Consider the following 13,139-nt stretch of genomic DNA (forward strand, 5'->3'; position numbering starts at 1 on the left):
TTCGGATTTTTCAAAGGGAGCGGATTTTGTATAGGTGTGTAAGTAGCAATATGACGTATGTGCTTCTGGAATTAAGCTTTTAAAAATTTTTGAGAATTTTTTGTGCCGATTTCAACCCTGTCATGGGCGTACATTCGTTTTTTAAGAGGTGCGAGTTTTGAATAGATATGGGGATGGTAATATGAGGTTTGTGCTGAAAAACCAAGATTCAATGAGTGACGCATTTGTGGGTAGATAAAACAGGGGAAAATGGCGATATTTTCAACAAAACCTCAAAATGAGATTGGTGCTTTTAGACTTAAGATTTTTGAATTTTTTTGTGAATTTGTCGTGTCGATTTTAACTCTGTCAGTGGCGTGGTTGCTGATTTTTTTAGGGGTGCGAGTTTTGCATAGGCGTGAAATTAAAAAAAAACACAAAATGAAATTTGTGCTTTTGCACAAACTTTTTTAATTTATTTGCGAATTTTTCGTGCCCGTTTTAAGCCTGTCAGTGACGTCGTTTCGGATTTTTTAAGGGGTGCGAGTTTTGTATAGGTGTGTAAATAGCAATATGAGGTTTGTGCTTCTGCACTTAAGCTTTTAAAAATTTTTGAGAATTTTTTGTGCCGATTTTAGCCCTTTCATGGGCGCACATTCGTATTTTATAAGGGGTGCGAGTTTTGAATAGATGGGGGGATGGCAATATGATGTACTTTTGGCCTTGAAATTTTTGCAAATTTTTTGTGTCGATTTTAACTCTGAAAGTGACGTGGTTTCGGATTTTTTAAGGGGTGCGAGTTTTGGATACGCGTGGGAGGACAATATGAGGTTTGCGCTTTTGGACTTAATCTTTATGAATTTTTTGCGATTTGATTTTGCCAATTTCGACCCTGTCATTGGCGTATTTTCGTATTTTTAAGGGGTCCGAGTTTTGTATAGGCGTGGGAGGGCAATATGAGGTTGGTGCTTTCGGCCTTGAGCTTTTTGAATTTTTTACGATTTCTTTTTGCCGACTTCGACTCTGTCAGTGGCGTACTTTCGTATTTGTTTAGGGGTGCGAATTTGTACGGAAAACGTGAGAATTTTAACATCAAAAATATGGTTTTTGAGTAGTAAATGAAAGTACCGTTTTAAACTCACTAAAATAGTACAAGCGATATATTATTCGACGTGCCTTAGAAACTCATTTCTGGTTAAAAATTTCTAAACGAAAGTGCCGTAGTGTAGTATAGTATAGTGTATTAGAGTATAGTATTTTATAAAATTATATTATTACATATATTTAGTACGGCCTAACTAGTCGACTCTTAATATTTATAAACAATACAGATAAGATTTTTCAAAAAAAAGTCTACCTTGGGTATTATTGGTCATAGAAAGTTTATTTTTAGTTTTTAATGTGTGTTTTTTCACCACTTTTCTGATACAACTAATTATAATTATTTGTCGTGAAAAACAACAAAGTTATTCTAATTGTTTATCAGGAAAAAACTCACTATTTATTAAACGACTTGTTTAAGAACATTTAAATAATAAATGTATCGTTTTTTTAAATTTCTTAGTAGTTTGAGTCTTTAAAAACTCATTTCACTTTGCTAAAAAGCTCTGAAAATACTCCTTGGGCAACAATAGATGTTTAAACATTCAATGTTTTGGAAAAACAATTAACGTAACTCGTAAACTAACAAAGCGATCTTCTTGATACTTTGCACTCTAATAAAGGCACATAATAACCTCATATTTAAGGTGCAATATGTTCCTTAGAGCATATTTAGTAAAAGTTATTAACATTTACAAAATAGTGCAAAAAATGTGGTTTTTTGCAATTATCTCGGTTAATTATTTATCAATTTTAACTAATAAAAATTAATCGTTTTTTTATGATACACAACTTTCATAATACAACTTTTGCTGTAAACATGATACAAAAAATGCTACAGACAAAAAACAATATTTTCTGACTTTAGCCTTTGTTTATAAAAAACTGAGGTTGATTTGCGAGTACCTCTGTATGTATTTTTAATTAACTATGTCTCCCCTACGATTTAGCACCTTCAAATACCTGTATTGATTTTTACCCTGAAATCGCTCATTTTTATTTATCTGCCCTGGCGTAATATCAATATCTCACAGCTCACATACACGGTCAATTACACAGTAGTCATTACACTAACTCAACCACAGAATAACTAACCATACAGAAGCGAATCTGACTGTCGTTTCCATTGATTTTGTTGGGACCGAAATATTTCACATTGTGCACCAGTTACAGAATAGAACTTGATGTTCTAAGGAATAGACCATTCCAAATGATGTAATATTTTTGACAAATAGTTATTAATCACATATGAAATATAAAATTTAAACAAATTTAACTATAAACAACTGTCACTGTCAGTCGCAAAAGTGAGGTTGCACCAGTTACGTGATGCATGAGCATGAAATTTATGTTACCGTTTTCGGCCTGAGTTTCGCTTCTGTAACTAGGTGCGGAGCAGAATGAAATTTCACACCGTTGGGACAAGTGTTTTCCATTTTTTTAGTAAAAAAAGATCCGGACAATTCTCATATCTGGACGCCAATCCGGACATGTCTTTCAAATCCGGACGAATGGTAACCCTAGCACAAATTATAAAGTAAATTAACATAATTATGTACAAACAAATTTTCCTGGACTTGCAAACAGGTCGATGATTTTATTAAAATCTAATTTTGTAAGCAGATCATCATTAATATTTAAAACAGCGAACGAATGTAATGTTTCTTCCGTCATCGTATTTTTCAAATAATTTTTGACCCGTTTTGAAGTGGAAAATGATCTTTCACCAGTTGCGTTAGTAACCATCAACGATAAGAAGATTCTTAGTGCTATTTCTACGTTTGGGAAGGTTGCAAATTATATTATTTTTATGCAAAAGCTCCATTAGTATGATACAATTGATCCAAATAATGGCATAACCCAGACATCCAAAGTGAAAGTTTTCCTCCAACACCAAATTGTTCTATATGGTCCACATAATGTTCAGAAAAAGGTCATACCATTTTGAGCGTCGGATTTTTTGGGGGGGGGGGGAAGAGGGGGAAGAAATCGATAAATTCGTAGTTTTTTATGTTTTTCGTCAATATTTCTAAAACTATGCGGTTTAGCATGAACAACCTTGTATACAAAAATGTTCTACATTAAATTTGAAATAAAAAAGGTTATATGCATGCATAATCCTTCTAAAATGAACGGTTCCAAAGTTACGGAGGTAGTATAGTGTAATTGGTCCAAAAAAACGGGTAACCCAGACATCCATAGTAAAAGTTTTCCTCCAACACCAAATTGTTCTATATGGTCCACATATTGTTCAGTAAAAAGTTACATCATTTTGAGGTCCGGTTTGGGGGGAGATGGGGGAGAAGTCGGCAAATTAGTAGCTTTTTTACGTTTTTCGTCAATAGTTCTAAAACTATGCTTTAGCGTAAACAATGTTCTATAACAAAACTATGTTCTATACAAAAATGTTCTACATAAAATTTAAAACAGAAAAGGTCCTATACATAATTGTTATAAAATCAACGGTTCCAGAGTTACGGAGGGTGGAAAGTGGAGGTTTTCGATACTTTTTATATTATTTGGACAATTGATGATGATTTTGGGTGGTGAGGTCGACGTTTCTTCAAGGGCTTATCACTAACATACCATCGGCCGCTGAAATAGCAAATTTTATTTACAAAAAAATTTCTTTCATTAGTAATATTATAAATTGCCCAAATAATATAAAAAGTATCGTAAACCTCCACTTTTCACCATCCGTAACTATTTAACCGTTGATTTTATAACAATTATGTATTGGATCTTTTTTGTTTTAAATGTTATGTAGAAAATTTGTGCATAGAAGATAATTTACGCTAAACATTGTTTAACATTAACAACTAATTTGGTACGGCCACATACAACGCATAAACAAGGGAAAAAAACTTTTTACATAACAGGTTTTGGAATGATCACCAAGATCACTAGGAAAAGTTAGTTTCCTTGTCTGCTCTCGATCTTCCTGCTGTTCTTTTCCAGAAATCCATCTCTGTAGCTGTGATTATCTTTTCTGTTTTATCATTGATCTGCCATACTTCACTTCCATATATGTTGTTATACTCTTGAATAAATATTATCCGTTGAATAAACTATGTGAAGTCTCGGTAAAAAATAAATTATTTCTTATTTATTTTTTAGGTGATCGATTATTTTCTTCATTTGGTCAAGACGCCATCGATTCTTTGTTTTGGACAGCCACAGAACCAAGAGGAAGAAAAAGAGAACATTTAGGAACAATACCTCATTTATTGTTCGCTATCATTTATGTTGGTATCCTTTTGTAATAAGATAAGAGTTTAAACTATTGGTTATATTTAAGTCATATGCTGTGAAATCAAACAAAGAATATTATATTGTATACGTTATGCAGAAAAATATTAACCGGGAAAATGGACCCCATCGGAAGTCACTGTTGGAAAATCTCAAACGGTGGACTGGACACCATCGCTAGACGTACTATACAGGGTGTCCCGAAAAGATTGGTCGTAAATTATACCACAGATTCTGGAGTCAAAAATAGGTTGATTGAACCTCACTTACCTATATATACAATAGTGCACACAAAAAAGTTACAGCCCTTTGAAGTTACAAAATGAAAATTGATTTTTTTTTCATATATCGAAAACTCTTAGAAATTTTTTATTGAAAATGGACATGTGGCATTCTTATGGCAGAAACATCTTAAAAAAAATTAAAGTGAAATTTGTGCACCCCATAAAAATTTTATGCAGTGTTGTTCCTTTAAACCCACCCAAAGTTTTGTGTAAGTTCTAATTAAATTATTACTGTGGCGCCATTAGTTAACACAATGTTTTTAAAACTTTTTGCCTCTTAGTATTTTTTCGATAAGCCAGTGTTTATCGACATATTTTGAATATTTGACGAATCCACCACATATTTTGTATATCGTTAAGTACGATTATAGAGACCTGTTAATAATCTGAAAATTTATTTATAATTTACATTTTTAGGTATATTTTGAAAAAGAAGCCACACCTCGATAAAAGGTGACTTGTCAAAAAAATACTAAGAGGCAAAAAGGTTTTAAAAACACTGTGTTTAACTAATTTTACCACAATAATAGTTTAGTTGGAACGTACACAAACATTTGGGGGGTTTAAAGGAACAAAACCCCTATACAAATTTTATGTAAATATATTGAAGAAGAAGCCGCATCTCGATAAACACTGGCTTATCGAAAAAATACTCGAAATTATCGAAAAGAGGCAAAACAGTTTTAGAAACGTTGTGTCTAACTAATGGTACCACAATAATGAATTAATTGGGACGTACACAAAAGTTTGGGTGGGGGGGTTAAGGGAACAAAACCCCCATAAAATTTTTATGGGGAGGACAAACTTCACTATAATTTTGTTTTAAGATTACCCTGCCATAAGAATAATACATGTCCATTTTCAATAAAAAATCTCTAATAGTTTTCGATATATTGAATAAAATTGATTTTCATTTTGTAACTTTTTTATTTTACAATGCCGGGCGCATGCTCACACAGACAGTATGTAGTTCGTTGCTAATCTTTCAAGATATGTATGTATCAGCGCTGTCAGCGCAAATAAGTCATTAAAAGGATATATTAGTGTTTTTAGTAAATGTATTATTTATTATAATTTTTGTGTCTTTGGATTTGTCTTCCTCGGGAATAAGATATTTTATAATAATATGTAGTAAGTATATTTAAAGTATTTTTGTATACTTCACTTGGTCTATTAAATTTGTCAGTATGTATGAGAAATCTTGTAACCTGTCAAAGCAAAGGGAATATAGCTCAGTGGTAGAGCGTGTGATTGGAGATCGAGAGGTCCCGGGTTCAAATCCCGGACGATTCATATTCTTTTTTTTTTTTTTTGAATTTTTGGTATCGTTTTAATAAAAATTTTTTAGAAGTGGTAGGTAAGAAAGTTAGTTTAATATTTAAATAAAATACAAATAACCTGTTAAGTATATTAATTTCGTTGAAATCATAATAATAGAAGTATAGCTTCTTACGTCCGTACAAAGTACACACACATTCATTTTTTATGAGCACATTTGTACTAAGGTAAGTTACGTTCAATCTAACTATTTTTGACCCCAAAATGTGTGGTATAATTTATGACCAATCTTTTCGGGACACCCTGTATATGGACAAAAGTAGACACAAGCACTCACAATCAACATTAATTGTGTATTAAATGGTATGAATTCCATTGGTTGTCTGTACACCATAGTTTAAAAAAAACTTAAGAACTTATTGTGTAGGTAATTGGTACATTTGTAAAATTACTAAAATAATGAAAATATCCAAAAGGCTCACATCTTTCAAAACGTTTTTCTGTCCTATCAGACAATTATTATCAGTGAAACCTGAAAGGAAGTTAGTATAATGAAGTTAATATAAGAAAGTTAATATAATGAACAAAAAAGTAGCGAAACGAAATGATTTTAAGACCTAATTTAAATAGTTTTTATTTTAATTTATTTACATTTTATTTATACAACATTATTTACACTAATAGTATAGTTTAAAAGGGATCCTATTGTGCTATCCCGTGGGCACTTTGTTGCTAAAATGTAAAACCCATATTTTTTGGTTTCTAATATATTTGTAATGCAAAATCACTTGGTCGTCCAAAAATCGTTGCGGGAGGGGACCGGTGGGGAGCCTTACAAAAAAAAACTGCAATTTTTTTTCGTCGTTTTTCGGATGTGCAATATCCGAAAATTCATTCCTCAAATTTGCATACCCATCCGGACATTAGAAATATTTGTTTTTAATTTATAAAAATACGTCAAACCATTGTTGTATATGGAGCGCCTTCATATAAAATCACTTGCCCTGAAAACCCATATTTTTAAAATCGTTTACATCGCTCTATCTCGAAAAATATTGGGTCTAGCAAAAAATGGCTTTCTATAAACGTTATAGACCAAACATCAGAGAACATGTGAGTGTTTTTGGAATTTTGATTGGATAATTAGTTTAAGAAAAAATTAAATAAATCGAACGGCATGTCACGACGGACAGTGGTGAACGCAGAGATGCGAGGAAGGGCGAGATTCTATGCGAGAGTCAATCCCTAATCGACTCTACTGACTGGGATGTTGTTAGGGTCGTTTTTTCATTGTGATGCCGATTTTAGGGATGATGAATACTGCTAGCGTACTAAATAGAGATTTTTTTTTGGCTCGTTTTGTTGTCAGATTATTAACACTTTTGGAATATTGTACGTGTTAAGTGATAGTAGTATGTAGTTATATTATCATAATATTAATAATAGGTATTGTTGTATATATTTAAGGTACTGTTGTATACTTATTATTATTATTATTATGTTTATCCAGATTTAGCCATACGGCTCACACTCCCTCAAAGGGGAAAATTCACTTATCCCAGATACTTACGATATCAAAAGGATTGAGCTCTGGTGGGACTCGTTCCGTGTTATCGAGCCCTAGATGACTTAGTACGTCGAGGTATCCCCAAAAATGTTCTTACAGATTCAATTGTTTTATCATTATAAAGCTTATTAAGGACGTCGTAAAACGGTGAAAGTTCAAAAGCTTGGTATGTACATATTCTAAAATGGCATCGGTTTTTCCTGGAATTAATTTCGGAATCAAGAACAAAGGACAGTAATACAAACAATTACAGCTACGTACCTATTTCTTAATTACTAGATATACAGAAGGACTAGCACAGCCTAAAAGCCACTTCTTTTATATAGAGTTATTAATAATCTTGACACAGCTTCGTTTGTCAACTTATGGGCTCGTATAGCTTTATTGTACTTTTTACCAGATAAAATACCATCAATTGTGGACTGAGCATATAGACCACTGTCCAACCATACGTCAGCAAATCCAGAATCTGTCATAAACTGACCAATTATTTTCAGGAAGTTCATACCAATGTAGAATCCATCTAGACGAATAACTACATTCCTTGTGTCTTCTGGCTGGGACCATTGGAGCTCTTTAGCTTTATAATAGATCGCTTGGTCAAATGTCAGTACTGTGTATCTGTCATTTAGCTACTTAGCAATTTCACTGCACTTTCTGATAACAGTCCAAACGGTATCATATTCTGACGAGACATGGGGTAGAACAGGTAAGTAGCCACAGGTCGTTACATGTGATTTATCCTCCAAAGTCAGTTTATGAAATCCTGACCAATGTGGGATAACGGTTCCATTTCTAACAGAGTCCCTCATTCTGCAAATGCACCATGCCATGTTACGACATCGTATGTTGTTATTAAGATTCTGGCTCTTTTCTATGATGCTCAGTTTATTTTCTTCTGATTGTACTTTTCTTTTTGATTTCTCAAAATAACTTTTATGAAGGGAATGAAAATCATTAGGTATTGTCAGCTTCTGATTATATGGCAAAAATTTAAATTGTCCAGGTATATCTTCATTCAATGGTCCTCTCTATAAGGCAGCAATTTGGGTTGCGTGAAAAGTAGGTGATTTCTCCAAGGTCTCTTCCAAAATATCAATGTTGTCAGCGGCAAATTGGACAAATCTGTCGGGTACCAATTGTCTCGGTATGGTCACATGATCATTCTCCAAGTAAAGTTAAATTTCTTCTTGGGCGATGCTGTTACGCACTCTAATGTATATTGATGTATGAAATTGAATGACCGCAGGCGTGCATTGCTTCAATTTTGATCTTGTTTCGTGATGAACTAAAAGTCCTAGCCCAATATGCTTTGGAGTTTAAATTTTTCCCTTTGAGCAGACAAAAATAATGTCTTGGCAAATGCTTAGGGTTTCAGTCTCCTTTTCATTATCGCTTTCATTTCGGACTATAAGGCTAACAAGAGAATACAAGCTTTCAGGAATAGGCTTTTTAAGTCGGGCTCAGTTGACATCTTGTTTATCTCACTTCGGATAGTTTGGCAAAATTTGACTAGAATGTGTTGCTCCGATGCAGCGAAACTGAAACTGAGAGTGTCAGATTCGTCGTGGTTGTGCACGATTGTCTCAATTGCCTGTTCTTTCGAGAACTTCCTTAAAAATATTGTGGGCTCGTTTTGTCTAGGAGACCTTACTGATTCAACAGCATCCCCAAAATGGTTTTTCATTTTTTTAATTATTTGTTTCTCGCTCATGTCGTCAATGCCACTAATTTCACGATACCTTTTGCCAATCGATTTTGTATTGTATCCTTTACCTTTCTCAAAACCCTTTCTCCATTTGCTCCAAAAGTTTCCCAAATGCTTCATTTTCTGTTTTGTTAATATCAGTATTTCCAACAGATTTTTTATTTAGATTGTGTAATTCAGTTGAAACGCAAGCGGCATGATATTTTGTTTCCGAGGCAATTAAGTCGTCTCCAGTTCTCGCAAAGAACACAGGGTTGCTTCGTGATATAGCTCTTAATTTTTCTTGTATATTATTAGTCATAACTTGGCATAGTTTTTGTTTCGGTGAGCGCTTCTGACAAAAGATGCACTTTTGTGAATTAAAAGGTGATCGCAAGGGCCGTTTTTGAAAAATATCTTCTCTACGAAACGCCAGTTTAGTATTTTTTGACTTGTACGAGGCAATGTTCTTTGAGCTCATGTAGGATTTGTAACAATTTTTGTGCCATTTAAAAAAATCTTGATTTTGTAGATCATCAAATTTTGAGAATATATGCCCCATATATTTATCATCATGACAATTTTTCATACGTTCATTCGTGCATTGAATAAAAGTTTTTTTAGATCTTTCTTGAGAATTAACCAGCCTTCCTCGTTCCAAACAAATAAGACACACATTTTGAATAAAAACGTCTTGTCCGACATCAGATTTTCGGAAAGAACCATGCCTTAATCTTATTTTTTACTCAAGTTAGCTGTCAGAGCTGCTGCTATTGTTAAATCCATTTCTAGATGGATACAAAACATTTTTAGCTGTAATACTAATAAGTAGGTACAATATTGTTAACTTACCAATAGGTTTAATCACTTTTAATAATATAATTAACACAGAAGAACTTTATTATGTCTCACTTAAAATCTCAGTGGATTTCGCGCTAAAACTAAAGCTTATAATAGTAAAGAATTTAAAGAAAGAACAGCATCTCAAGGCAAAAACGACCCTAACAACATCCCGGTCAGTAGAGTCGATTAGGGGTTGACTCCCGCATAGAATTTCGCCCTTCCTCGCATCTCTGCGTTCACCACTGTCCGTCGTGACATGCCGTTCGATTTATTTAATTTTTTCTTAAACTAATTATCCAATCAAAATTCCAAAAACACTCACATGTTCTGTGATGTTTGGTCTATAACGTTTATAGAAAGTCATTTTTTGCCAGACCCAATATTTTTCGAGATAGAGCGATGTAAACGATTTTAAAAATATGGGTTGTCAGGGCAAGTGATTTTATATGAAGGCGCTCCGTATACAACAATGGTTTGACGTATTTTTATAAATTAAAAACAAATATTTCTAATGTCCGGATGGGTATGCAACTTTGAGGAATGAATTTTCGGATATTGCACATCCGAAAAACGACGAAAAAAAAATTGCAGTTTTTTTTTGTAAATTATCGGTCCCCTCCCGCAACGATTTTTGGACGACCAAGTGATTTTGCATTACAAATATATTAGAAACCAAAAAATATGGGTTTTACATTTTAGCAACAAAGTGCCCACGAAAATCTTTTCTAGAAGCCTTTTGCCAGTCCATTTACTCTACTATAAAAATATAATTTATATAATGCATTTACCTTCCGACAATATACGCGCGCACTGTTTACTTCAGAATGAATCCTACATTACAATTATTCTCTATTTAAATGGTGTCCGACTCTGTTCTCAAATTCTCCAGATCTTGTGTGGAGAATTGGAGACTTAAATACGCACAGTATGGCGGCGTCAACGCCAGTTTTTGTTCTCGTCTATTCTCGACGCAGGTAGTTTTATCTGGGCCATTTAAGGGACTACTTCTTGAGGGGCCGTTCCGGATGTTGGCTACCACCATGGCAATCTGTACTTTGCACGCGCTGCTCTGAAAATATTTGAGGTTGTTGTGTTGAAACATGTACAGGGTTTCTCATTATATTTTGACCCTCACTTATTTTCCTTAATTTCGGGAATATAAAAAAAAGTTTCAAATAAAAGTTGTATTATTTTATCTGTACCGACCAACACTGTAGCAACAGACTAAATTTTGTATACAGGGAGTGCCCAATAAAATGCATCTTCAATATTTCAAATGGGACACCCTGCATTTTTTTTATAGTTTTGAGTAGCCCTGCATTTCCTGATTACAAATATATAACATAGTGTAGCATTAGTTTTGTTCTATAATGGCGTATGGTACTACAAAAGGGTAACCATAGGCTATGCAACTGACATTTCAAAATGAAACAATTATTATTTTATTATAAACTGTCAGTCCTCATACCGAAATGGGTTATATTGCAGATGAAAAAGTAGATATATTCTCTAATACATTTTTATATAATTATCGTCATGTCATAAATGAAAAAATGTTTTAACGGAAGAAACGTACCATCGTAGGAAATGATGATGAAGATCTTAATACTTTGCTTTACTTTGAAGGTAAAAATTAAATACTTAAATAATAAATTAAATCCATAATAACATTTTTATTTTAGAAAATTCCGAAACTAGTCTAAACAATGCTACTAATGCATTAGAGAAAAGCCGTGCGACGATACATATAGTTTTAAAAAAGCACAACTATAAGCCGTACAAAATATTACCGGTACAAGAACTTACCGATGTTCATAAGAGAAAGCGTTTACAGTTCTGTCAAGACATGCTTACAAATTTTATCAATGATCCTAATTATTTTTATAACATTTTATGGACAGATGAATCAAATTTTTCAACTTCAGACATTTTTAATAGAAGAAATAGGTATTCGTGGGAATAGAAAAATAATGGAAAAAGAAAAATTAAGCAAATAAAAAAGTCAGGAAGAAAATCAATAAATGTGTGGTGCGGAATATTTCAAAACCTAATAGTTGGACCATTGTTTTATGATTATAAATTAACTGGGGAATCATATTTGGACACAGTCATTACAGAAGTGGATGAGTTATTAAATCAAAATTATACACAAAATCAATTAAATAGTATGATATGGCAACAAGATGGAGCACCGCCACATAATGTCGTAGCCGTTCAAGAACATTTAAATAATCAATTTAATGTGTGGATCGTCAATAAGGGTACCATTACATGGCCACCAAATAGTCCCGACTTAACACCATGTGATAGCTTTTTATGAGGGTTTTTAAAAGAAAAAGTGTATTTTTATTCAAATACAAATATTAACACTATCACGGCAAAAGTTCGCGCGGAAATTGAAAATTTAAATGGTCATAATAACACAATATCTGACGCATTAGAAAATTTGAGACGAACATATTACTTGTGCATTGATAACAATGGAGGGCACTTTGAGCATCTATTGTAATCTTAAATGTAGTACTGTATCTTAAATGTAGTATTGTAAGTCATTAATTTTGTTGACTTTCTAAATATATTTTTTTCTTATCTTAGTATAGTATAGTAGTACCATACGCCATTATAGAACAAAACTAATGCTACACTATGTTATATATTTGTAATCAGGAAATGCAGGGCTACTCAAAACTATAAAAAAAATGCAGGGTGTCCCATTTGAAATATTGAAGATGCATTTTATTGGGCACTCCCTGTATACAAAATTTGGTCTGTTGCTACACTGTTAGTCGGTACAGATAAAATAATACAACTTTTATTTGAAACTTTTTTTTGTATTCCCGAAATTAAGGAAAATAAGTGGGGGTCAAAATATACTGAGAAACCCTGCACATAGATTTTTCAGCTAGGAAATCCTTCGCCTTCTTGGTCATCGTTTGCCTTCTACTTTTCCCTGTAAAATTAGTTGCAGCAGAAGTTCGAGGGACAGAACCGGTAAACAGCTGTGTTCGTTCGGTGCCCAGGAAGGCCGGGATAATTAAATAGGTAGGTAACGTAACAGAAAGTTAAAGTTAAAACGACATAACGTCGATGATATATGATCAGACCCATACCACGTCTGACAGACCTAGTCTGTTTTGACCTTTCTTGATGT

The 13,139-nt window shown here is 33.3% G+C and overlaps 1 protein-coding gene across 2 annotated transcripts in view; it reads left to right on the plus strand.

The window, feature by feature from the left end:
• LOC114326139 (protein TAPT1 homolog) overlaps positions 1 to 13,139 on the plus strand; it is an 80,088-nt gene that overhangs the window by 35,635 nt on the left and 31,314 nt on the right. For both annotated transcript variants that reach the window (XM_028274385.2, XM_028274386.2), the window contains exon 4: positions 4,198 to 4,329. In XM_028274385.2, the coding sequence (XP_028130186.2) occupies positions 4,198 to 4,329 (132 nt within the window). The remainder of the gene's footprint in view (positions 1 to 4,197; positions 4,330 to 13,139) is intronic.

This window comes from Diabrotica virgifera, chromosome 5, assembly GCF_917563875.1.
Source record: "Diabrotica virgifera virgifera chromosome 5, PGI_DIABVI_V3a".
NCBI lineage: Eukaryota > Metazoa > Arthropoda > Insecta > Coleoptera > Chrysomelidae > Diabrotica > Diabrotica virgifera.